The sequence below is a fragment of the Lissotriton helveticus genome, chromosome 7 (assembly GCF_964261635.1).
Source record: "Lissotriton helveticus chromosome 7, aLisHel1.1, whole genome shotgun sequence".
Taxonomy (NCBI): Eukaryota; Metazoa; Chordata; class Amphibia; order Caudata; family Salamandridae; genus Lissotriton; species Lissotriton helveticus.
In genome coordinates this window covers 1,392,349,332-1,392,377,156 of record NC_136068.1, presented here as the reverse complement: position 1 = coordinate 1,392,377,156, position 27,825 = coordinate 1,392,349,332, and the positions used below count along the sequence as shown (strand labels likewise).

The following is a 27,825-nucleotide window of genomic DNA, read 5'->3' as shown; positions in this document are numbered from 1 at the left end:
AACATGGTTACAAAGGTTACAGTTATTAGAGCATGGCAACATAGTTACTTGTAAGGTCAAGATAAACAATAAGCACAAATAGGTAAGGGGAAAATCAGGCAAGGGGAAAGATTCAGGGGTGTGGGGAAGGAGCTGGGGAAGTAGACAGGTAATGAAGGCGGGAAAGAGGAGGGGATGGTGAAGGACATCGCATGGAATTAGGAGGGGAAGGGCGACGGGGACACAAACCGGTAGACGAGTCAAAGCAACATCCAAAGTCCAGTAAGCTGTGATCCCAGGGGAAGTGGTATCACTTCCATATCTCTGTTGCGAGAGGTTCCCTTTACGCAGTGGACTCTCTCAGAGGGGTCTCTGAGACTCTAAGGCCTACATACTGGATCCTTCCCCAAAAAGGGGAGAGGGAGTGCTTTGGCAAGGGGTGCCATACCATACCTCCGCTGTGAGTGGCCCCTTGGCGCAGTGGACTCTCTCAGTGGGTACCCTGAGACTCCAGAGTATAAATATTGGATCTTTCCCCAACAAGGGGAGAAGGAGTGCTTAGTCAAAGGGCACAAAGGACAGGGGGCTAGGCAGACTGGCAGGCAAGGTGAGAGATTCAGGGGAGAGTGGATAGGAGCTAGGGAGGTAGACAAAGGGAGAAAGAGTACTAAATGAGAACAAATTTAATTAATGAGTTATTATATAGCGCTGGCTAGACCCGATGGAATCAGAGAGCTTTACATGAGGGACACAAATGTTGCAAATTACATCAGAAAAAAGTTACATAAGCATCAAGAAAAGCATTTAAAGAACATAGGGGACATGGTGAATGGAGCAGGAAGGGTAAGGGGATAGGGTAAAGGGGTAGGAGGAAGACAGGACGTAGAGACGAGGGGAAAATCTGCCCAAGGTCCGGCTGGGTAGGTGACGTCAGGGAGGGTTAGTCCACAACCCATCTTCTCTTTAGCTATATGGTAGCTCTACCGGGCATCAGCCAAATCTCTAGGTCTCCACAGTCTGGGGTAGGTTCCGCAGGATCCAAGTCCTGATGTGTAGGCAGGTTAAGGGATAGGTTCAAGGTCTGGTCAATGTCCAATTGTTGTCCCAGGGAAGTAAAACAACGTGTAGGGGACCACTATGGAAGCCATCTTGGGGTCAGGCAGGGGACTGTACTGTACACTGGTATGCTGGTGGCCATCCTAAGGTTAGGCATCAGGCAGTTAAAGTCAATATCCAGGACAGCGACCGCCAGAAAATAACTAATTCAGCGTGCACACACCATCACCCGCACAGGCATGCACAAGCACACACCAATGTGAGCACACACGCTCATATGCGCACTGACGCACACAGACAAGCACGTAGCCAGAAACATCCAAGAACACAAACACACATAAAATCCCATGCTCTAATACAAAAACACCCAAATACATGCACACGCAAACACCATCACATGCACATTCATGCACAAGCACACACAAATGCGCTCACTCTCATATACACGCAGACACGCACATACAGAAACTATCAAAAAACACAAGCACACATACAATCACATGCTCCAGAACAAAAATACCCAAGGACGTACACACAAATACATGCGCACACACGCACACACACCATCACACGCACAGACATGCACAAGCACACAACAAATGTGCGCGTACACTCATACGCGAACAGAGGGTGCACATACAGAAATGTCTATATGTGGATATAGGATATGTGTATAAAGCTCTGCCTACTTCCAGCCCATCTTTTTAATCGGCTTTTGTCCTTTATAAATGGTGGCTTTTCATTGGTCATTAGACTTTGTAGTAGTTCATCCTTTGTACTGCCTCGTCTCTTCTTGTAACATCCCATGAGGACATCCCCTGTTACATGTGTTGTTACGCCCTAGGATTTAATTACAGCCTCAAGGCACTATTTTCTTATAGGCCTTCAGACAAGACTCTCAGTTGGTCCTAAACTAGGTTGGCAGTGGTTACTTTACTCGCTAGCACATTTCACATTCATATTAGACCTATAAATTTCCCTTCATCAGCTCCAAGTCGGGAATTAATATATTTGTTTTGTCACATTTCAAAGCTACTAATTGTATATATGGACGTAGCTATTTGTATGTACTCTGGGTACTGTCTTGCATGTAGTGAATTATGGGTAGGATGGATTTTGCATATGTGACCAAACGTTCGATGCTCACTAGGGACCTCTAGGAGCAGCTTGTGGTACTGCACCTACCACATCTCACATTTAGTAGACCTTCTATAAATGTCCCTTCATCAGCTACGCATAGAGTACAACCTAATCCGGAATTAATAATTAATTTGGCACATTTCAAAGCTACTAATTGTATATATGGACATAGCTATTTTAATGTACTCGTGGTACTGTCTTGCATGCAGTGCATTATGGGTAAGGTGGATGTACCATATCTTCAAAGTTTATGATGCTCACTAGGGACCTCTAGGAGCAGCTTGCGGTACTGCACCTAGACAAGCAGTGCTGGAGCCTTGCTCACTAGGAAGCTCTAGGAGCAGTCTGCGGTACTGCACTGAGACATACAATGCTGGTTCCTGACTCACTACGCAACCATTTGCAATGCACTAGGTCTTTCATTACTGAAGTATGATCTATTGCTGTTACATTATTTGGAACGCCAATACGTCAAACTATCAGTAATGCGAGACCTATTGCATTGCAAATGCTTGTTTTCTTATCTTTTTATTGCAAGAACAACCAGGTGGACGAGCTGCCACCCTTCTGTAAACAGTGTGAGATATACCGGTCTGGATACATTGTGCACGCTAGTGGGGTCGCCCTTGAACTTAGAAGGGATAAGGGGGGGGGAGACATGTGACCTAGCTGCCGAGGCACATCAGCGTCCTCGAACCAATGGCAAGGAAGTAGATCCTAGAATAAACGCATAACCAGCAAGACGGGAGGAGATCGTTGCACGCCTAACAAGAAGCTGAAGACACACCCCCCCACAAACGTTAGCAGACAGGGAAGCTGAAAACACTAAGCAGACGCTGGCTGCCACGGGGCCCGAAGACGCAGAATCTAGCAGGAGGAAGCCAGGAGGCCACCATCTTCATGATCCACTCAGCCAAGTTTCTGGAGGAGCGTGGCTAAGCCAGGTACGAGCACGTATACTCTGAATACAAGGGAGGAGCGTGGATAAGGAAGGTGTCTCCGAGCCTCCCAGCAGCAAAACCCCTCAAACCCGAGGTTTTCAGAAGCCTCACCTCCTACTTTACAAGTGCTCTGTTAAATTTGTGGTTTATTTCATTCTTATTTCCAGGCAATATGAGCCGCTAATTTCCCAACAGCGCACACATCTGTACAAACACAACAAGATTTACCTAGTGAAGTGTAACAAGGTATGCACAATATAGTACCCCCTAAGAGGAATTCATACCAGGAAGTAGTGACGGGCACCAGATGTGCATGACTCGGGTGATACTAACCTCTCCTCCCGTTCTGCCTGTCCTAAACACTTACCTGTGGATCTTTATTTCCTTTGAAGGGGTATCCGATCGTACTTGTGGTCCTGGACTTAGACAACCTAAAAGAAGGAAGAGGAGACGACCGTTAAACAATGCCTGGCAACTACTGGCAACTTACCAAAATAAAACAAGATATTCAACCTGCCGGATAATTGCCCGCGGATTTTACATATGGTCATCCAGATGCATGTGTACAAAACGAAGGATATAGTACAGCTGTTTTAAAACATTTGTTTGATGCTGGTTATCCTATGCGGAGCATGTGAATCGAGAGTAAGTTTGCTCTCAAGAGTGTAAATACGTAGCTGAAGCAACTTTGCAGTTTACATTTTTTAGATTCACATGTGACCCTTTCACTTCCCTGGTGAAGGTGATATGGTGCTAGTTTAGAAGAAGAAAAAATAATTCACAGCTGAGTCATACAGACTCCTCCTGAGGTTGATGCCTTAAGTAAACTGTATTGAAAGATACACTTCTGGGCCTAACTATTAGATGAAAGAATAATGCACAGCAGGTTTAAAGCCCAAAACTGTTGAAAGTATGTAAATCATTTCTTTTCCAGCATTAGCATCATCCACACATTCATATGCAACCCTCTTCTCCCCAGTGTGTTGTGTCTAGTAGTATGGACTATGCTTTACTTGCTTATGTGAGACATGCTTGAAATCTAAACATGGGAGATGCTAGTGGGAGCGAACACTGAAAAGTTGGGAGAATACTGTTGAGCTCAACTGTCTGTAGAGCATAGCCAAATTGTTCGCTTTTGCTTAATGACGTAACATTCCATATTTTTTACCCGAGGATTCCTAGTTTACAATTCTAGAAAATGTTATTGTTAAAGATCCACCTTTACATGGTGTGTACACCAATGTAGCCATAGTTTGTGTTATCTTGTTGGTCATAATTGTTTTTCTGTTTGCATTTTAATAAAAGCACCTCGTCAGTGCAGTCCTTCCTGAAAAGCTTCTTTGAATGTTCCTGTTTGATAGCTTAGTGATATAAGAGTAAAGCATAAGGAACTATTTTTTTTTTCTGCAGCGCTGCGAACTCCTGCCCATCTAGCCCTCGTGGTGCAGGGTCTTCAGGTTACAAAATGGGTCGTGTAATCTCATCTGACCTCAATTTAATAGCTGACAATGTACAGTCAGAAAATGACAAGGAAGCTTCCGGTGGCGATAGTCCGAAGGTAATTTTTTTCTCAAGCTATGTAGCATAATTTTAAATGCTTTGAGGACATGGGAAACTTTAAGTGTGGTAAATTTAGATTACTTACTGTGGCGCAGTTTTGAAGGATTGAGGCACAAGTATAGAAGAGTAGTGTAAATACCATATAATCACACTAAGGAACTGCACTCCCTGCTTGCCTCTATAGTTAGATGTAGAGGCTTGTATCTTATTGTGTTCTCTCAGCTCGAGTGGTGTTTATTCGCTAGACTTTGTGGTTGTCTACCTGTTTACATTCATCTGACCTGCTTGCAAGAAATACAATAGCCATTTAATTACATGTGTTGACATAAACATTTTTAGTCCTTCTTCTGACATCCTTGGCTGTGCAGACATATTAAGCACTACGTGTAAATCGAATACATAAAATGAATTCATGACTTGTAAAATGTGAATTGCTCAATATAATGCTGAATTAATTTAATTATTGTACAATATTTCTAAGTGATGTGAAACTAGAGCTAAAACCATTGTGGCGTGTCCAGCATTAAGACAGTTGGGAGAATATTGCCTAGGTGTGGTAATTGTGAATTTTGAGACATCTTTTATTTGTATTGCACTCTTTTGTGCCCTTATTTAGAAATGGTTCTTGTGTACAAAATATAATGAACACCTTGAGAGCATCAAAATGAAAATTAACATTGCCGGTTTATATTGTGCTCTACCACCTTTTCACACATTAGGATTTTTTCCTGTACCCTAGTTTGTGTGCATGTTATTTGTGCAGTGTGAATCTTTCTGGATTCACTATGTTGGGCATTATTCCACCATCTAGTGGTTGGGCCCGGAATTGTAGTTTTTTTTCTTTCTTTTTTTTCGTGGCTCAGGTGGGCGTCGACATACCACAATTTGGTGTCCTTTGTGACTTTGACGCGCTTCCTCCGGAAGCTCCCACCTTTGGTTGCCATCTTCAGATTCTTTTTTCCACCGTTGGGTCTGGATCGTTGTCTAGGAGTTCCAGATTTTTGGAAGAGGAATCGACAGAAAACGGGAATAATCGTGAAAATCGAAGATTATCCTCGCACCCGACTACAGGCCAGGTAGCTGGGACTATCATGGAAAAGAACATTTCGAGAGAACTCAGCATTGACATGAGAATGCGCACACAGGGGGCTCCCTGAGCGCAGGAATGGACAAAACCCCCTTCAAGTTTTGCACCAATTGCCACCACAAATATGCCCAGAAGGATTAGCATCCAGTCTGCAACCTCTGCCTGCCGCTCGACCACAACAGCGAGGATTGCAACTCGTGCTTGGCGTTCACACCCAAGACCCTCAGAGTAAGTGAGAGTCAGAGGAGGGCGAACCACACCATGCAGGGGCCACCTCCATCGCTCCGAGACTTGGGCCTCTCCAGTGGAGAGGAGGACAACATTGCCGAAGGACCAGAAGACTGCACGGACATCGAAGTCCATTAGAAAATGTTGAAGGAAGTAAGAGTTGACGACCCCCAAACACTCGACCGACACTCGAAAGAGTGAGACAAAGTCCTCGAAGGGAACGGTGCCGTTGAAACTCTCAACGAAAGCTACTACACCCAAGGACAAAGAGCCCAGCGGATCCTTCGAAAAGGATTCCCGGACGGCAAAGACCCATGAAAAATCAAGGTTGTCAAAGGAAGCCCCCAAAGAGGACTGCTCGACACCGAGAAAGGAAGGGTCGACAACTGCTTCGACAACGTCGACGACCGCGAAGCGCTCAAACCCTCCACGCCGAACAAGCTGCCGAGATGGAAAGTAAGAAAAGGAGGCTCGAGGCCGAAATGGCGAGCATCCTGCAGCAGAAGAAGGACTTTGACGACAAGATGAGTCAGTACACCATCCCGCCGAAGCCCGCAGGCCAAGGTCAAAAGGAGCTTCGAAGAACCTGAACCGCCAAAAACGCCTGAACCACTCGAAGAAAAGGAAGAAAATACCCTGTATTACTTCAAGGGAGAAGGCGTGGAGGAACAGCTACCCTACCAGGACTCGACATCCTCGGAGGTGCGAGACTTGGAGTGGCATAGCCGTGACGCCGGAAGGAGTAGTAGACACATACCCTTCGAGGCCTTCAACACCAGACAATATAGGGATCTATAATATGGTGGTCAAGAATGCTGCACGCACATAATGGGGTAAAATTGGAGGAGGAGAAACCCAAGGCTTGCTTTCTCCTGGAGACTCTCTTACCCACACAAACCAGAAGTCAATTCCTGCCCATGCTCCCTAGTGTGCTGGACCAGGGCAGAGAGGTTTTTAGGGAGCCAGTTATATGTAAATCTATAACTCCAAGAACAGAGAAGAAGTACAAGCACTCCTCAAAGGACCCTGCATACATTCAAGGATCAGTGCCTACCGAGTCAATTATTACTGCAACAGCTAGGAAAAGGAAAAGGGCCAGTGTGCCCACAAATGCAGGACCTCTTCCTGACAAGGAGAATTGGAGAATGGACCTCACGGGAGGAAGGTAGAACGGAGTGCGTCAATCCAATGGCGCATCGCAAGCTCCATTGCCCAAAACAACAGACATGCATACCAGCTCTTGGAGGAAGTAAGGCAACTCTTGAAGCACCTACTGGAACAGAACCAGCAAATGTGTTGTATTTTTTTTAGTAAAGCGCACAGCTGCCCACGCGATGGGGCGTCCCGGCGCTGCACTCATACCGCTGTGGAACCCTTCCTGGCTTTTCCATGTGAAATGTCCACTCCTGGGCACCCCCAAGGTGAAGCCAGGCATCCAAGCGCTGCTGGGGCCTTTGTGGAGATTAAGCAAGCCATTGCCCAGAGTCACAGAGTGGGACCCATGATTAGACTAGGCACCGAGGCGAGAATTATCAGGTCCGGGGAGATTGAGTCCAAGAGCCGCCGAGGCGGGAATTGAACCCTGGTCCCGGGCCAGACCTCTGCATCAGGGTCTGCCGCTCTAACCATTGAACCACGCTTCTCCACATCCTTTAAATCTATAGTTGCCATGTAATCCCCTCCCTGTACCTGGGGTATTATTTCTTGCAGTGATGTCATTTTGAATCTTTGTGTTAAAAACCTTAGATCCAAGATAGGCCTTAGTGTTTTGTCTACCTTTGGTATGAGGAAGTAGTTGGAATAAACACCCTTGTTTCTTTCCTTGTAAAGCAAAGGGCAACTCACCTGGTAGAGGAGGGGAAAAACATGGCGAACACATGTTTAAAGTCAGCCTTGGACGCTGCGGAGACGTCCAGCAGGCAGATGATGATCGGGGTGACAGAGATAAGGCACGCATGGCTTAGGATTTCGGGCTTCAATCCTGCGGTACAGAATAACATCCTGAACACGCCCTTCAACGGAGAACAACTTTTTGGGATACCAGTTGACGAAAAGTTAACTCAACTCAAGAAAGACAACAAAACTGCAAGGTCCATGGGAGCACTGCTGTTCATACGAATGAGAAGGGGCACGCCTTCAAAAAGGCCAACGGTTGGGGAGGCAACCAACCAAGTACCTCGCACCAAACCTTCCAACAAGGTTAACAGGGAAACGGCCAGGGACAGCAGCAACAGGGACAGCAGCAGCAGAACTGGCAGTACCAGCCGCAGGCCAGTCCTTTCGAGGCCGCTCGAACGGCCGAGGACAAGCACGGAGAGGAGGGCAACAACCCACCTCCTAGTGACTTCGCCAAAAAGCAGACGCCCACCCAGATAACACCTCAAGAGGGGCATCCAAAGAGGAAAAAAGTCAAAGAACAGTTTTCTCAAGACAAGCAGTTCCCCGAACATATAACACCAGTAGGAGGCAGAATAAGGAACTTCCTCCAAGAATGGAAGAAGGTCATAAGGGACAAATGCATCCAAAACACCATACAATACGGTTACTGTATAGAACTAATAAAACAACCTCCAAACAAGAGGCCAAGCAACAAGTCACACTCTGCAAAATAACTTTCACTGGTACTAGAGGCACAGGAATTGCTCAACAAGGATGCAATAGAGATAGTACCGTACAAGGAAATAAACAAGGGTGTTTATTCCAACTACTTCCTCATACCAAAGGTAGACAAAACACTAAGGCCTATCTTGGATCTAAGGTTCTTAACACACAGATTCAAAATGACATCTCTGCAAGAAATAATACCCCAGGTACAGGGAGGGGATTACATGGCAACTATAGATTTAAAGGATGCGTACTTACACATCACCAACAACAAAGGACACAAACGCTTACTAAGATTTGTGATCAGCAAGACTCACTACCAGTTCACAGTGCTCACATTCGGGCTCAAATCTGCGTCAAGGGTGTTTACAAAATGCCTAGCAGCAGTAGCAGCACACCTAAGGAGGCAGGGAATACATGTATAACCCTACCTCGACGACTGGCTCATGAAGACAAGATCCTACAGCCAGTGCAAACAGCACATGCAGCGGGTGATACTAACACTAATCCAACTCGGTTTTTCAATCCATTGGGGAAAGTCGTCAATAGAACCAGAACAGGTGAAGATATTCTTAGGGGCAGAGATCACCACCATACAAGGGAAGGTGTTCCCCAGCACAAAGAGGATTTTGTCAATACTGAAGGAAACACGTCTGTACCACAAGGGGCAAGTTCTGACCGTGACGACTGTGAGCAAACTAATGGGAATGATGGCGTCATGCATACACCTAGTTCCAAATATTCAACTATACATGAGACCATTCCAGGAATGGATACAGTAACAATGGTCACAGGCAACAGGGAGTTGGGAAGAACTAGTGGTTGTCACACACGCAGTGCATCAGGAAATAGCGTGGTGGAACAAAGTAAACATTCACACAACCAACTCCAACAGTGACCATCACAACAGACTCTTCCCAGATAGGGTGGGCCATGCACATGAACAAACTCAAGGTGAGGGGGTTATTGTCGCAGCAGGATGCGATCAAGCACATCAACTACCTAGAACTAAAAACTGTGCTCCTAGCCTTCAAAGCCTTTCAGAAGGAGCTGTACGGAAACAGGGTGTTGATCCAAATGGTCAACACAACCACCATGTTCTACAGCAACAAACAAGGTGGAACACAATCAGTAGTACTATCAGGCCTGGCACAGGAAATATGGGCATGGGCCAATCCACTAAAAGTAGACCTACGATGAAAACATATTCCAGGGAAGGACAATGTGAAAGCAGACCGACCCAGCAGGCAGACGTCATCATCCCACGAATGGGAGATCAACAAACAAGAAATACAAAGAGTATTCCGTAAGTGGGGGACACCGCAAATAGATCAATTTGCAACACACCAAAATGCCAACACTTCGCATTCAGACAACTAGACCATCGATCACAAGGGAATGCGCTATGGATAAGTTGGTCAAAGACATTTGCATACGCTTTTCCCCCGATACCACTGATAAACAGGGTCCTCAGCAACTGCAGGATCAGCAACATGTCGCTAATACTAATAGCACCTCAGTGGGCCAGACAGTCCAAGCCCCAGCACACAGATTCACAAGAAGAACCTGTTAACAATGCAGAATGGAAGGGTGCTACTCCCCGAGCCAGAGAGCCTAAGCCTAAGCCTAGTTGCATGGCTCCTGAAGACCTAGAATTTGGACACCTCAAACTATCGGCAAGCACAATGGCAGTGCTCCGGAAGGCAAGAAGACCTGCCACAAGAAACTGCAAAGGAAAATTACAAGGGAATCAACAGTACTAAAATACTTAATGCATCTACTACAAAGTAAACTAAGCTACATATCCCTAAGGGTGCACTTAGCGGCGATAGTAGATTACACAAGAGGAGAAACGGGGAAAAGTTTCTTCACCTCCCAAGCAGTAAAAAGATTTCTAGAAGGAGCAAAGAAAATCGCACCTCCAAACAGAATGCCGGCACCAGCATGGAACCTCAACATAGCGCTAACTCAATTGATGAAGGCACCATTTGAGCCTATTCACAAGGCTACACTGCATATACTCACGCTAAAGACGGCCTTCTTAGTGGCTATCACATCACTATGAAGAGTAAGTGAATTGCAAGCGTTAACACTTAAAGAGCCCTACCTGCAAATACACAATGATAGGATTGTAATGAGAACAGACCCATACTTCATGCCGAAGGTGGTGTCCCGGTTCCACATCAATCAAACAATCCAAATACCTAGTTTTTTTCCAAAAACCAGCCACAAGCACAGAAAGGGAGCTACACACACTGGATGCCAGGAGGGCTGTAATGCACTATATAGAAAGGACCAAGGAGTGCAGAAAGACAAAACGGTTCTTTGTTACCTTTGCTAGCAGTTTTTTTGGGATGACCGTTACCAACACTAGCTAACACACCAATTGAAGACATTTTCCAAGCTACAACATGGTCTTCAGTGCACACGTTCACTAAGCACTACTGTGTAGATATCCAAATGAACAAGGAAGTGCAAGTGGGACAGAAGGTCTTACAACACATATTCAGTAACCAGAGCTCATCTTCCACCCAGCCACCACAATAAGGACAATCCGCTACAAAGTCTATGCACAGCATAGTTAACCCAGAAATATTCAAGCTGCAAAACATATAGTTTCTTACCTGTTGGTATAGTTTTGCAGCTTGAAAACTTTCTGGATTCACTAGCGAACCCACCCACCTCCGCCAGAAAGATGACAGGAGGAAATAGATTAAATCTGGAGAAAGACTTTACAAGATTAAAGTAGAAACAAAAGTAACACAAGACCAGAAAAAAGATGGCGACCGAAGGTGGGAGCTTCCGGAGAAAGCGCGTCAACGTCACAAAGGACACCAAATGATGGTATGACGACGCCCACCTGGGCCACAAAAAAATAACGAAAAAGACTACAATTCCGGACCCAACCACTAGATGGCGGAATAATGCACAGCATAGTGAATACAGAAAGTCTTCAAGCTGCAAAACTACACAGACAGGTAAGAAGCTATACGTTATGCCTTTAGTACAGGAATCCAAAAATAGTTCACTTGTTTATGATTTCATATTTTCCATATCCTTCACTCACATTTTCACGCCTAATTTTTTTTGAACTAGTTGTAAATGTAAAAATATTAAGCAGTACATTTTAGTGAACTTTTCATATTTGTTAAACGATTTGCCTTTTTTTTATTCAGGATGATTCAAAGCCTCCATATTCCTATGCACAATTAATTGTACAAGCAATTACAATGGCACCCGATAAACAGCTTACCCTAAATGGAATCTATACGCACATAACTAAAAATTATCCATACTACAGAACAGCAGACAAAGGCTGGCAGGTACAGTGTGTTTCAGTTATCTTCTAATCAATTGTTGCATTGATATAAATGGAGTCTCCTACTCCAGAACTGCATTTGCATCGACATTGCTCATCTTGCTACCATGAATAACGGTCAGTCATAGGAACAAGTCACCATTTAGTGGGTTGTCGCAACTTGATCTATGGTTACTATGTTGTATTAGTTTGAAAATGTTGTGTTACACACACCCGCTCTTGCAAAAACAACCCTGCTTACCTCTTCCTTAGACTCATTAATGTGCTGTCCTCTGTGCTTTCGAATTTCTAACTGCTGTCAAAAATATATTTTGCTGTAGATTGTGCTGTTCGAGGTTGTATGGACTGCAGGTCCAGCTGTAATTGACATGTAACTGGCATTTCAATTTTTAGCCTTATGTAAGTGTAACAACATATTTTGTGGTTCTATTCCACAAGAAATGATGTTCTTCATCCTTCCTCACGTAAGTCAGATTGAGCTGCTGCTTAATGTGTCACCACTGGTATCATCAGAACAGGCTACTTGGCCTGCTTGCTAAGTGTACCTCTGGGGAAGAATGTGATAAATGGCCACGGAGTCTCGTCTGCTTTTGCTCCAACCCCTTTTCTTAACAAGGCCCTAAAGTAAATTGACTTTCAAACCACTCTTTAAAAAAATAAATATATATATATATATATTATTATTGCATTATTCACAGTTTACACAGCTGTTTGCCTACAACCCTGGGGCCGGCAGCACGAAACATACTAAATTTAAAGAAAAGAACACAGCTTTTGCGCCAACATCCCATAGGGCTGGCAGCGATTTGTAAATCTTGTGCTTCGTAGTGCTTGAGTTAGTTACAACTTAATATTTTGATCTTTTAAACCGTGAATAAGAAAATACCCGCCCCCCTGCCATCCCCTCAGATTATCAGACTAGCAGCATTCACACTGTATAGCATCTTGGTTGTTGTCGTGATAGGATCCAGCTAAAATTTTCCCTATCCACCCTTTCATCGACTGACCGCTATCTGCAGCAGTGTTTGTGAGCCATGTGTCCCGTTTTAAGGGTAGAAGCAACTAACCTGCAGCTATTCATGCTATTTAACGTGGTTTGGTCGTCTCGGAGGTCAGCCCCACCCGATCCCAGCCAGCTTGCAAAGGCTTCCCAAATATCTATAGGTCTGGATCTGCTAGGCATTAGTTCCCAGTAGTGGGATAGTTGGTCCCTGCAGTAGATGGCAGCATTCAGCCATTCGGCTATCGTAGGAGGATGCTGTTTCATCCAGTGTATTGCCACCTGACGCTTAGCCAATAGCAGCAACATGGCCATGAATTTGCAGGAACCCTTAGGGATGTCCAAAACAAAACCCAGCAGTGCTACCAATGGTGTAACCGGTAACCGATTATTAGTAATATGGCCAATATGTCTAAATACTTAAGACCAGAATCATGCTATTGGTCCACAGTCCCATGCAAAGTGTGAAAATGTGGTGTTCTGAGCTCCACATCTCCAGCATCTTGTATCTGGACGTAAGCGCATGCGGTGTAATTGAGGTGGTGTGCGATATACTCTGTGTAGGATGTTGAAGTGGATAAGCCGCAATCTGTAATTTGGTGAGAGGTGCTCCAGTTGTGAACAGCAGAATTGCCATGGTTTGTCTGTGATAGATACGTCAGTATCTCTCTCCCAGTCTGCTTTAGATGTGGTGAAGATAATGGGGGATTCTCCTTTTGTTATACTGTAAATACGCGTTATCAATTTACGGGGAGACAGATTTGATAATATATTTTCTAACGCTGGCAATGCGGGAGGTGACTGGGGGAAGTCTTCATACCTTCCCTGCATGCCGCCCTAATCTGATAGTACAATAGCATGTCTGATGCTGTAGGTGTTCGTGATTTGCACATCTGCTGTAGTGACACGAAAGTTCCTTCTGGGTATAAATCGCTACCTTTCTCCAGTTCGTGAGCCTTTGCCCGTATTGTAGTTGCCTTGTCTGTTAGTGGAGAAAGAAGCGGATTCCCCCCTATTGGCATGGATGGAGCATATAATACCTTGTGGTGCGCCCTCTTCGCAATCCCTCTCCATGCCAACACGTTGATTCTACTGTGTCTATTTCCAAGTGTGGTCGCTTATAAGGCTGATATACCGCCTTGTTAAGTGGGATAGAAGCAACTCGATCAATTTCTATTGCCACATGAGGCTGATACGGTGTCGGGTGCTGCCAGAAGTACAGGTATTGCGCCTGAGGGCTGTATGCGTAGAGCTCGAAAAATGGAGCTCCCAAGCCTCCCTGGGTAAAGGGCAGTGTCAATAAACTCCATGAAACCCGGGGTTGTTTTCCCCCGCCATACCAATTCAAGGATGTTAGAACGTAGTCTTTTGAAGAAATGTGTTCAGTGGCATTGGAATGTTTACAAATAGGTATAGTAGTTTGGGTAGTATTACCATTTTAGTAATCGCTATACGCCCTATTAAGGATAATGGCAACTGTTGCCTTCTCTGTATTTTGCTTTCTAGCCAGTCAATAACTCTCCCATAGTTGGCTAACCATATTTCTTGACTTTCCAACCACTCTTAATGACGTTTGTGGAGGGTGATGATACCTAGGATCAGTCCTCTTTTCTTGATACCAGTTCTGATTTGGATCCATTTGCCTCAAAGGCCTAGGCACACAATCCACGTCCCCAAAAACAGACAGTCGCTGTAATGTCTTCTACAAAATAAAGGAAATAAAGATGACCGATCTTAAAACACAAACTCTAAACAGTTCTGTGTCTGTATTGACCGATATAAGACTGTCCGAAAACTATATCATTATCTCTCGAAACAGTATGTTGTTCATCTTGCTTAGCACTCATTAAACTGCTGTAGCAGACATCTATGACTGCCTGTGGACGTTGTCTGAATAAGAGCACACCCAGGTTCTGTGAGACTTCATTTTATACATTCAGATGTTCACGATGCTAATATTGGTTTAAGAGCTGCATGCTCAAGAGTCTCCAGTGGATAGTTAGTGTTGCAAGATACCAGCAGGTTTAGTTCGAAAACATGCTCTTATCCTTCCTCATGACAATCTGGATGGAAATGGTAGCTTGACGTCTTTTACTTCTTTGTGATTTGACCTTTGTTTCCCTATGATGTAAGCAATTGTGTGGATATTAAGGGCATTTCTCTTGAGTCTTAAGCTGCATGATAATGTTTGATACTGAGCGAAGGCATGGAATAGCTGAAGCTGCATGTATACCTGTGTAACATCAGATCTCTTTCTAAACATACTGCTGAGGTCTGGGATCTAATTTCTTCCAAGCAACCAGAGGTATGCTACCTCACGGAAACGTGGCTTAAACCACAAAATACCCCAGCCATAACACTAGGAATCCCCTGCAACTATAGAATACTTAGGCTAGACCGTCCAGCGAAAACTGGCGGTGGGATTGCTATTGTTTATAAAGATGAGCTGACCATCTCGGTCCTAGACGAACTCATGTCTTCCGAAATTGAAATTTTAGTTTTCACAATACACACATCCCCTAAAGAAAACTATAAAGGTGCTTTAGTTTATCGTCCGCCTGGTCCCTACAACAACTTTTCTAATATTTTGGTTGAACTACTAGCCCCACATATCAACTATAATAGTAAATTCATTCTTGTTGGAGATTTTAACGTACACAGTGAGAAATCAGATTGCAAGGAAGCACAATCCCTACTAGCAGACCTATCATCCTTAGGATTAGGCTTAAGGAATTGTGGACCTACGCATCAGGCAGGTCATACCTTAGACCTGATATTTTCCAACGTCCCGCTTGTCTCCTGCCCACCGGCTACTCAGGTGAGCTGGACCGACCATTTTATCGTAGAATTTAGTACCCCCTATCGGGCACCTACCCCTTTATGCCCCAGTTCGCTACCCAACGTCCGCAGACAGTGGCATAAAGTTACTAACTCCACCTTTGGTGAAAAATTTAATTCCCCGGTTCTCCTACCTCAGGATAATATCGAAACTGCTCTTAAAAGATTTGAAGGAGAAACAGAGAGCTATAGATCAAATTGCCCCATTGAAACATTTCAAACCTAGATCAGCTAAAAAGCAAGAAATTTGGTTTTCTGATCATCTAAGAACATTGAAACTAGGAGCAAGGAAACTTGAAAAAAGATGGAGAACGACCCATCTTCAAGAGGATAAAAGGAAATACTGGGACGCTTTATACTTCTACCACAAAGCGATTCGCACAGCGCGAAAAACCCATATTGCGTCACAAATACAAGAGGCAGGGAACTCCCCTAGGGTTCTTTTTCAAATCCTACAAACATTCGCTAAACCTACTGCATGCGAATCCCCTGAGACGGCCTCCCAACAGCTGTGTGATGAAATTTCTTGTTTTTTCACCCAAAAAATGAATACTATCTATGATAAAATAGTGTGTACAAACCAGGCCTCTCCCATAGACTTAGTATTCCCTCAGACACAAACAGGAGCTAGATTGGATAAATACTCCTTGGATATCTTTCCTCCAATCTCATTACAAGAAACATCTACACTAATAAAGCAGATTAAGAGTGGGAGTCCAGATGACACCATCCCTGCCAGGTTAATGCCTGTACTGGCAGAACAACTTTGCCCAAAGATTACTGAATTAGTGAATCTCTCACTTACTTCAGGCGTTGTTCCCAAGGAGTGGAAACGAGCTCTGGTCAGACAGATAAGAAAAAACACTGCCACCCCATGGTCTGATCTAACCAACCTAAGACCCATTTCCCTACTTCCATTTCTGGGGAAACTTATAGAGAAGCATGTGAACCGCCATCTATCCGGACATATTGAACTCGCCAACGCCCTGGACTACTCCCAGTCAGGTTTCCGCCCCAAATATAGTACAGAATCCACCCTCCTGTCTGTCACTGACGACCTTCACATGTACCAGGACATGGGCCTCTCAGTTATACTGGTCCTATTAGATCTGTCTGCAGCGTTCGACACCGTGTCTCATTCCATCTTGACTGAACGGTTGTCGAACGCTGGTATTAAGAATAAAGCCCTTGACTGGTTAAAGAGCTTCCTAGCTGATCGCACCCAGAGAGTCACCATGGGTGCATATCGCTCAGCGGAAACAGAGATTTCTAAGGGGGTGCCACAGGGCTCTTGTTTGAGCCCAACCCTTTTTAATATCTATGTGGCACCCCTGGCTGGAGTTCTGCGTAGGTACGGCTTCATCCCCGTATCATACGCAGATGACACGCAGCTCCTCTTCCCTTTTAAAACTCTGTCCGCTGAGGTTAGGAACTCTTTTTCGTCAGGCATGAAGGCAGTGGCAAAATGGAAGTCTACCAACTACCTCCAATGTAATGTCAACAAAACGGAGGTTATGTTGTTTGGGGAGGCAAAAATTCTATGGACTCCTGAATGGTGGCCGTCAGACCTAGGAGCAGTCCCTGAACCTAAACAGGTCGTGAAGAACCTGGGAATTCGGTTTGACCACGATCTGTCACTGAAGCAACACACAAGTTACATCTCAGGGATATGCTTCTGTACCATCAGTCTGCTTCGCAAAGTCTTCCCTCTACTACCTGACTCGGTTAAGAAAACCCTCGTCCAAGCACTGATCCTTAGTCGGATCGACTACTGCAATGGCTTGCTGCTCTCTGCAAACGAAGGAGTACTGGCTAAGCTACAAGTCATTCAGAACACGGCAGCTCGCCTTGTTCTGAATGCCCCCCCGAGAACTGCCTCCAGGCCCCTACTTGAACAGCTGCATTGGCTCCCAATTCGACAAAGAGCCAAATTTAAAATTTGCTGCTTGATCCATAAGTGCCTGAACGGACAAGGGCCCGTTTATCTCGAACAGAAATTTGTTCCCTACGTTCCTATACGTTCCTATACGTTCCCTCAGATCGAGCAAAGACCTCCTTCTGGTAGTTCCCCGCGCTAAGAAGTCCGGACATGGAGGTAAAGCCCTATCCATTGCTGGTCCCAAGCTGTGGAACAAACTCCCTCTGTCACTGAGACAATGTAAAGAACATCTCACATTTCGGAAACTTTTAAAAACCATCCTGTTTAAAAATGATCTCTAACTTCACTTCCATGTTTCTTTTTTGCACGCCTGCTGTTTACCGGCTCCAAAAGCGCGGAGATACTCCATATGGAGTGATTCTAGCGCTATACAAACCTACAAATAAATAATGTTAATGATACTGAGCGAAGGCATGGAATAGCTGGTAGGAGATCTCAGAAAGCATGCACGCCTATGCTAGGAACATAACAGACAGTGCCAGAGTGCTAAGATGCCACATTGTTGCCAATAGTACAGTACACAAATGTTACATAGCAATCACAATTTTAAACTTTTGTGTAACTTGAGATAGACAACAGCTACAAATATGGGAGGTACTCCATAGGTGTACAGAGCTTATGGACTGGGATGTGCCCCCTAGTAGTTACCATTATCCAATTCTAATTCAAGCATTCCATCCATCACTTTTTTCATTTAAAAACCTTAAGTACCACAGGTGTGCCCAGACGTGGGTTTCATGCTCACTGTGCCACCCGACTGCAGAGGCCCAGCTAAGTCCAAATTATTTTTGGGTTGCTTGTGTTTCGGTTCAGAGACGACCTGGCTTAGCAGTTGGTGCTAGACCGTTCCTTTTAGAGCAGGACCAATGCTGATTTGCACATGACTGGGGCTAATCTGAGGTGGCATTGTGGGCCACAAAAAGATGTACTGGGATGTGGCCCAAATAATTACCAGTAGCTAAGATAGCTTTCCATCCATCACTTTTTTATATTTTTCATTATGACACACTATGCCACACTTATGCCTAGATGTAGGTCTCTTAAGTTGCACCTGACGAAAGAGGTCCAACCAAGCCAAAACCATTCTTGGATTGCTTGCGCTCATGTTACAAGAAGACCTGCAGTTCTAACTGGGCTATTAGTACAGGACCAACCAACCCTGATTTGCATATGGCTGAGTCTAATCTGTGGTGGCATTGTGGAAAAATAAGATGGACTGGGTTATGGCCCAAGTAGGTTCCAGTAGCTTAGGGTAATTAAAACATTCCATCCATCACTTTTTAGTATTTTTCAGTGTATAAAGAGGCCACATTGGCACCAGCAGCAGAGTACACCAATTTTAAATAACCAGAATTAAACATAACTTTAGTCAGACCACTAGTGCAAATATGGGAGGAATGCCACAGGTTTACATATTTGTACCTCTTGAGATCTATACCATGAATGTAATATTTCACTGAAGTTGTGCGGTGACTAGACTTTTGATTGTTATTCATCTTGCCCACTTCCAAAATTCTAAGATGTCAATGAAAGTCTGTTGATGAATGAGCTCTCCCTGTTTATAAGGCTAAATATCCCACTATAAAGATATCAAATGTTACCCTTTATGTTGAATTCTGCATGCAAGGGTCCTTATTTAATAGACGGTTTGTTTTAAATCTTAATTCAAACAATGTATAGTTTAATGAAACATTGGTCACTGCATGTTTAACAACTTTGGGAGATAATGATTTTCTTTAGACAAATTCAACCTTTCATAATGGCAGAACAATTCTTAAGACCAGATCAATCTTTTAGCATCCTTTTTGCGATTTCTGTCCCTCTGTTCTAAATTTTCAGTCTTTCAAAATATGTAATATTTTTCGGTGGTTTTGTTTAGAGTTTGAATTGTATCTGGTTGTCTGTGTTTTACTGTCCGTTTCTTCTATGAGCTCCACCCTAAAAGTTGGACATGGTAGCAGAATCTACATCAGACTCCTTTGAGATCTTCAGCTCCATGACTTCTGGATACTGAAACCGATAAAGTATTCTATCTGATATTTTCTTTAGCCACTCTCTAACGTTGTTCAGTGCAAAGCATAGTGCTACATTAATGTCTTCTCCAACTTAAAACTTGATGATTAGTTTTTTTTATTGCCCTCAGTCAAACCAGGAAAAACATTCTAAATAACAAAGAAAGTATTATCTCGGGCCGGCCATCTTTTTAAAGCCAGTTCCTTTTTCTTCTGCCTGATGGAAGCAGGGATTTACTTGACTTGGTGTTTCTCCTTTTTAGGTCTCGCCTGAAACAGCGCTCATGTGCTGTCACTTGCAAGGCTTTCTGTTTACTGAAAGGGGCTTGGAGCCCGCCCATTGCTTGCGGGTCATTGGCTTCATTGTCACTCTAATTTGCTGCCTCCTAATTGACTAGCGTATACCAGTTTCACTTCCTCTTCTTTCGTGTGCAGCATGGACCAAGTACTGATTGTTTCATTTTGATTAGTGTCCTTCCAGTGCTCTGTGATTGAGGTACTATTTTTCTTTCTTCTTCCTGTTGTTGGCATTGCTTCTACAGTTGCCTTTGTCACTTCCAACCACCCCTTGTATGTGTTGCTTCCTCCCTCCCACCCACCCCTTGTCTGTGTTGCTTCCTCCCTCCCACCCACCCCTTGTCTGTGTTGCTTCCTCCCTCCCACCCACCCCTTGTCTGTGTTGCTTCCTCCCTCCCACCCACCCCTTGTCTGTGTTGCTTCCTCCCTCCCACCCACCCCTTGTCTGTGTTGCTTCCTCCCTCCCACCCACCCCTTGTCTGTGTTGCTTCCTCCCACCCACCCCTTGTCTGTGTTGCTTCCTCCCACCCCTTGTCTGTGTTGCTTCCTCCCACCCCTTGTCTGTGTTGCTTCCTCCCACCCCTTGTCTGTCGCTTACTCCCACCCCATGTCTGTCGCTTACTCCCACCCCATGTCTGTCGCTTACTCCCACCCCATGTCTGTCGCTTACTCCCACCCCTTGTCTGTCGCTTACTCCCACCCCTTGTCTGTCGCTTACTCCCACCCCTTGTCTGTCGCTTACTCCCACCCCTTGTCTGTCGCTTACTCCCACCCCTTGTCTGCCGCTTACTCCCACCCCTTGTCTGTCGCTTACTCCCACCCCTTGTCTGTCGCTTACTCCCACCCCTTGTCTGTCGCTTACTCCCACCCCTTGTCTGTCGCTTACTCCCACCCCTTGTCTGTCGCTTACTCCCACCCCTTGTCTGTCGCTTACGCCCACCCCTTGTCTGTGTCGCTTACGCCCACCCCTTGTCTGTGTCGCTTACGCCCACCCCTTGTCTGTGTCGCTTACGCCCACCCCTTGTCTGTGTCGCTTACGCCCACCCCTTGTCTGTGTCGCTTACGCCCACCCCTTGTCTGAGTCGCTTACGCCCACCCCTTGTCTGAGTCGCTTACGCCCACCCCTTGTCTGTGTCGCTTACGCCCACCCCTTGTCTGTGTCGCTTACGCCCACCCCTTGTCTGTGTCGCTTACGCCCACCCCTTGTCTGTGTCGCTTACGCCCACCCCTTGTCTGTGTCGCTTCCTGACATGGGCGTCTGTGCACGCGTTCACGAAGCACCACTGCCTTGACAGTTAAGTCTGATGGGAATGGGTTTTTGTCCGTTTGGTGATGCAGGACTTCTTGCTGTGAGCCCACTTCACAGGTTTCCACCTTTAAGAGTTACTGCTTTAGGATCTATTCTAAAGGTGTGGAATCTGCGGTTATAGGTATCCATCAGAAGAACAAGTACTTACACGTAACACTGTTCATTTTCATGGGGTCCCCGACAGGCTTCGTGTATGGTGGTCCCTTTCCTTCTCCAATACCTTTTAATTTGTCATTCTTTTTTTGCCTAAAATACAAAAAATCGGTTATTTTCTCCCAATATTCTGAGCCTCTTGCCTTGCTTCAAGACCCAACGGTGGAAAAAAGAATCTGAACATGGCTACCACTCACAGGAACTTGTCTAACTGCAGATTCTTCACTTTACTCCTGCCTCCCTTTAATGCAAGGTGCCTACTTTTTCCTATCTCTAACAATCAGTCAGGGTTGGTAAAGTGCACCTACTCACCCCTGAGCGTCTCAAGGCTCTGGGGGGCAGGGGGTACAGGCCCCGTTAAGTGCTGGGGTTATCCGAAGAGCCACAGGTCTTGAGGTCCTTTCTGAACTTGGGCAATGTGGGAGATTGCTGGAAGTGGAGGGGGAAGGTGTTCCAGGCTTTGGCTGTGAGGTAGGAGAAGGACTTTCCTCCCGTTCTGGTCTTGTTGATCTGTGGGACGGTGGCGTGCGAGAGCTGTGCTGATTGGAGGTGTCTTTTGGGTGCGGGTACCTAAGACAGACCCAAATTACAGATCTATAAACTGACTCTGAGATTTGGTTTGTGCTCTGCATCCTGGGGTGCGGAAAGTCTCGAGCAAAAAACTTCCATTGGTATGCAGGGGTGATGCTAATATTCTGCTCTTCTACAGAAAGTATCGTGCAGAACTAGGGCAATGAGGAGTCGCACAACGCCACTTAGTGGCACAAAGGAGCTCCGTTGTAAAAACATCCAAATCAATTCTGATACCTGGGGAGTATTCTAAAGATGGGAAATCTGCAGTTAGAATATCTACGAGAAGGAGCATTACTAAAAATAAATAAATTATTCTTTTGGATTTACATGCTGCTGCATTATTTAACCAGTGTCTGGGCTTAGAAAATCATGTTGAAAAACTAAGATATTTTCATCCTATAGAACTAGTATAGCTTCCAAAGTGGACACTGTTGAAAGACCTACTCTAAGAAAAACAACTGTGGAGTTGAAGCACATTCAGTATTTGACTGATCAAATGCAAGAGGCACAGCTTGAGGAGACATTTGGAAAATGTTGATCGGATTCGACTGAAAAGGATAAAATACCTACCCAAAGATATAGTAAGGGCTCGAAATCGAAACCAAAGCATTTGGATATCCCCGATGAAAGCTGTTGAAAGGGCCCTCTGTGTTAAAAAAGAGACGGTTAGAGTTCGAAATGGTGGCGCTCCTTCAACGATAAAGGGAGTTCGATGAGACACTAAAGGAATACAGAATTCCAACAAAACCTTACATGACTTTGGATGCTGATGAGGAAGAGAATGCCCCGAGGTACTGGCAACCCCCCAACCTCACGAGGAGGAGGTCGAAGAAGAGCTCGACATCCCAGAACAGTATGCAACAGGGAGTTTCGAGGAAGAATGTGATGACCTTGACACAGAATCCAGAAGAGGAGGTTTGTACCCACCTCTCAAAAGCTTTGACACTAGATGGCATTGCCTTTCATAACAGCCTGGTCAAAAAAGCAGTCAACACTTTTGAGGTCCTCCTAGAGACATTGATGCCATCGACAAAAGGTAGCCAAATACCTTCCAATGCTACCAGGTATACTGGACCAAGGAAAAGAGGCCTTTAAGGAGCCAACATCAACCAAAGGAGTCACATCAAGGGTAAAAGAAAAAGTACAGACCCTCCTCAAAAGACCCCAGCTATATACAGGGGAACACAGTGGCAGATTCCATCATTGTCACCACAACAAGGAGAAGGAGCATTTTTCATTCTTCCACAAGTCCGCCCCCGAAAGGGAAAGTTGAAGGCTAGATATGGTGGGGAGGAAGATGGAGAGAGAGCGGCAGCAACACAATGGCATATCCCCAATTCAGATGCCCTCCTCAACAGATATCGTCACCTACAATGGGACGATATTGAGGAAATAATGAATAAACTCCCTGAAGATGACAAAATGAGGGCAAAATCTATTGTTCAAGAGGTGAAGAACATCTCAAATATCTGTCTTCAGTCAGCCTTAGATGCAGCCAATAAAGCCAGCTGTCAAATGTGCACAGGTACTACACTCAGAAGACATGCCCGGCTCAGGATTTCAGGCTTTAAATAAGAAGTACAAAGAACTATAATTAATAAGCCTTTCACCGGAGACATTTGTTTAGCCACGAGGTGGATGAGTCCTTAGAATAAATCAAAAAGGACAATGAAACCGCAAAAGCAAGGGGTGCTCTACAATACAGAGGTACCTTCAGAAGGGGAGAAAGCAACCTCCGAAAACCCTCAGGAACGCTTTCTTTCTGTAGGACAACAGCAGATACAAGGGAGCAGTCAGCAATCAAGCCAGCAGTCCAGAAACCAATCCTGGTAACTGATGAGGCAGCCTTTTCGTGGTAGAGGAAGAGCCAGAGGACAATCTCCTGGAGGGGAAGGGCAGGCTCCAAGTGACATGGACGCAAAAAAGGGCACCCACCCAATACCAGTGGGAGGCAGAATAGTCTCACCACAGTGGGACAGTATCACCGCAGACAATTTGGTTTTGAACGTGGTGCACCACGGCTATTGTATGGAACGAACAAGCATACCACCAACAAACCACTCAAAGAAGAAAAAGATTAAAAAAAACAGAACTTTTGAAATTCAGGGAAGTGATAGAGGAGCTCTTACAAAAACAAGCAATAGAGAAGATACCAACAAGGGAGCACAACTAAGGAATCTATTCCCCTTATTTCTTGGTACCAAAGCAAGATCTTAAATTGAGACCAATTTTAGAACTCAGATTCATAAACCGATTCATTCACACACAGCATTTCAAGATGGCAACTCTACAAGAGGTAATCCCACTCCTACAAAAAGAGAACTACATAACAAATTTAGACTTAAAAGATGCCTATCTACACATACCATTGACTCGAGGACACAAGAATTACCACTGATGCATGCTTAAAGACACACACTACCAATTCGGAGTCTTACCTTTTGGAATACAATAAGCACCAAGAATTTTCACGAAGTGTCTAGTGGGAGTGAAACACACACACAAGTGAGTGCCTCAAGAGTCCTCTCAAAGGATTTAATCAGGGTTTATGGTTATCTTTGCAGAAGAAGGTACTTGGGGGTGGTGGCACGTCGTGCTACTCGGTCTGAGCTTACAGAACATAATGGGGTGTGGATATTAAGCTGCTTATTAACATAAGGCCTTCAAATATTGTTCTACGATAAAATAGGAGCAATAAGAGGTATCCAAGAACCTCTGGGAGAACCAATTCCCTCCCACTTAGACTTTGATGTGATATCTCTGCAAATAAATACATAAACCCTGACCAAGTCCTTTCAGAGGACGAAACGTGTTGGCCAGATTGTTACATTGATGTTCTGAAGAATAAAAAAGAATTGTTTTGAGACTTAATACTATGGCTCCGATGTTAGTTTGGCCTTGGAGAAAAGTATATTTGTGAAAGGAGGAGAAAAAAGAGAACACGTTATATATTACACTTGTTTTTGTCTGCTCAATTGTATTTATGGTTGTTGAGTAGTCTGGCCATTACAGTGTGAGTGACTACAACTATTACCGTACAAGACTAACATTTGCGCTGCAGTTCCTAACCATAACTACTCTTGCTTTGGGATTATTTATGCCTAGCGGCAGTGGCTTACTTTATTGAAGCTGGTGGTGCCCAAGACCGTCCCTCTAACTAAAAAGGAGTTACAAGTGCCGGTTGAACTAAAGAAACCTGACGGACACGCTTAAATTCTCTGCAGGTCTAAAGCTTTTGGTACAAAGTGGAGAAATCAGACGATTCTGTTAAAAGTTATTTCAGAATTCTGCCTCGTGATCTAACTGTTAAGGATGACAATCATCCAAAATTATCCGACAGTCCTGTCTGGAAATTCGTTTAAGGACCTGTTGGACACCTGTCTCATTAATTGGACAACCAACCGCTACATACTGTACAGGGGTCTTCTTGTATATCCTTTCTGTCCTGAAGATGGTCTCGGCATTTTATTTATAGAGACCGAAACGTCGACCTACGCTCTTTCTTCCTGGAATTAAAATATCAAACTGCAATACAGAAGAAAAGCGTTCATAACGGTTACAATGAAGTTGTTTGATGTCTAATATATGCACTTCTTGTATTCCTGTTGATATACTTTCAGTACCCTATTTATGATTTACAATACGTATAAAATATAACTTTTTACATACACCTGTGTAATTCTTTTTTTATTTTCTATGTTTGGATCACATAGTGTGACTATATCAAATTAATTCATTAACAACAACTGTTGAATTTATTTACAGACTGCCATTTATGTGGGTCTTAGATTAAAATCATCAAAAATATCTAAACTCTATAATCGGAATCCCTTGAAGTTATTTCTACCCTTTTAGCAGCAGTGGCAGCATTCCTAGGAAGGAAGGGAATCCACGTCTATCCTTATCTAGACGACTGGTTGGTAAAGGTAAACTCGAAACAAAAATGCCACAGACCCATTCAGAAGGTAATCCCAATTCTGCAAAGGCTGGGTTCCTCCAAAAACCTCAAGAAATCGCCAAACCAGGAAAAACCAAAAAATGTTCCAACGGGCAAGACTGAATTCCAAGGTGGCACGGGTGTACCCAACCCAAAGGAGGTTTCAAGCAATCAAGGAGCACACTCGCCTCTAACAGAGGGGACAGTCTGACAGTGAGGGTGTTTATGAAACTAATGGGCATGATGACATCATGCATTCTCATATTACCCATGCACGTCTGCATGTGCGTCCTCTACAAGAAAGGCTATGCAACAACTGGTCACAAACCCCCGGGAGTTGGGAAGATCTAGTGGTTGTAGCAGAAAAGGTACAGAAGGAGACACAATGGTGGACATCCAAGAGTATAACACTAGGCAGACCTTTCAAAACAACTACTTCCTCAGTGACCATCACAACAGATGCATCTCACAAACCATGGGGAGCGCATACAGGAAACTTAAAAATGCGTGCTCAATGGAACAACTCGGACTCCATAAAACACATCAAGTTCTTGGAGATGAAGACCGTGCTTCTAGAACTAAAAGCCTCTCAAGCCCACATTGTAGGAAGGACATTATTGATCCAGACAGACAATACAACAATGTTTTACCTGAACAAACAAGGAGGAACAAAAGCATTCATCCTAAGCAAACTAGCTCAAGAGATATGGCAAGGAGTTATACCAAAGAGGCTCAGTCTGCAAAGAATCCATCTACCGGGGAAAGACAACACTGAAGCAGATCGGCTCAGCAGGCAGAAAAGCAGCTCCCACAAATGGGAAATAAAGCAGAGAAGCATAGAAAAAATATTCAGGCTCTAGGGGACACCAACAATAGACCTATTCACAACAGGGGAGAACAGGAAATGCCCAGGTTTCAACACCACCTATCAGAAGGGAATGCCCTGTCACTAAATTGGTCAGGGACATTTGCTAACGCCGTTTCCCCGATTTCTCTACTGCACAAGGTACTGGAGAAGGCCAGGCGAAAAGGAACAAGTTTAATCCTCACAGCCCCTCAATGGGCGAGACAAACTTGGTACTCAAGCCTACTCTAACTGTCCATGGGACAGATGATCAAATTCAAGGAAGAAAAATACCTTGCAATACAAATGGTCAAGTATTCCACCCGGAACCATCAACACTCTGCCTCGGAGCCTGGTACCAGGATATCTACATTTACCACAAAGAACAATGGAAATACTAAAGAAGGCAAGAAAACCAACCACAGGAAAATGCTGCACAGATAAGTGGATAAGCCACTTGGTGTAAAGATAACAATACCCTAGATTCAATATCTACACAGGAAACCGTGATAATATATCTTACCCACTTGCTAGACAGTGTAATTCACTATTCAAGCCTTATGGTGCACCTGGCGGCAATTGTACCATACACTAGGGGAGCATCATGTAAAAGCTTTTTCACATCACCACTTGTCAACAGATTCCTAGAAGGTTCCAAAAGAATTGCACCTCCAAGGAAGGCTCCGGTCCCTTTTGTGGAGTTTAACTCTGTACTGACACAGCTTATAACAGAGCCTTTTAAACCAATGCACAAAGCAGAACTTAGGCATTTCACAATAAAAGCTGCCTTCTTAATAGCGATTGTGTCACTACAGGGGGTGAGTGAACTACAAGCATTAACTATTGAGGAATCATACATGCAAATCTACAAAGTCAAGATAGTTCTAAGAACTAATTCCCAGTTCCTACCTAAGGTGGTTAGCAAATTTCACATGAATCCAAGCATTCAGTTCGAAGTTTTCTTGAAAAACACACAAACGTAACTGGAAAGAAGCCTATATACCCTTGA

General features: G+C 44.5%; 1 protein-coding gene across 2 annotated transcripts in view; it reads left to right on the top strand.

The window, feature by feature from the left end:
• FOXK2 (forkhead box K2) overlaps nt 1-27,825 on the top strand; it is a 389,544-nt gene that overhangs the window by 191,851 nt on the left and 169,868 nt on the right. For both annotated transcript variants that reach the window (XM_078654718.1, XM_078654719.1), the window contains exons 3-4: nt 4,527-4,674; nt 11,772-11,918. In XM_078654718.1, the coding sequence (XP_078510844.1) occupies nt 4,527-4,674; nt 11,772-11,918 (295 nt within the window). The remainder of the gene's footprint in view (nt 1-4,526; nt 4,675-11,771; nt 11,919-27,825) is intronic.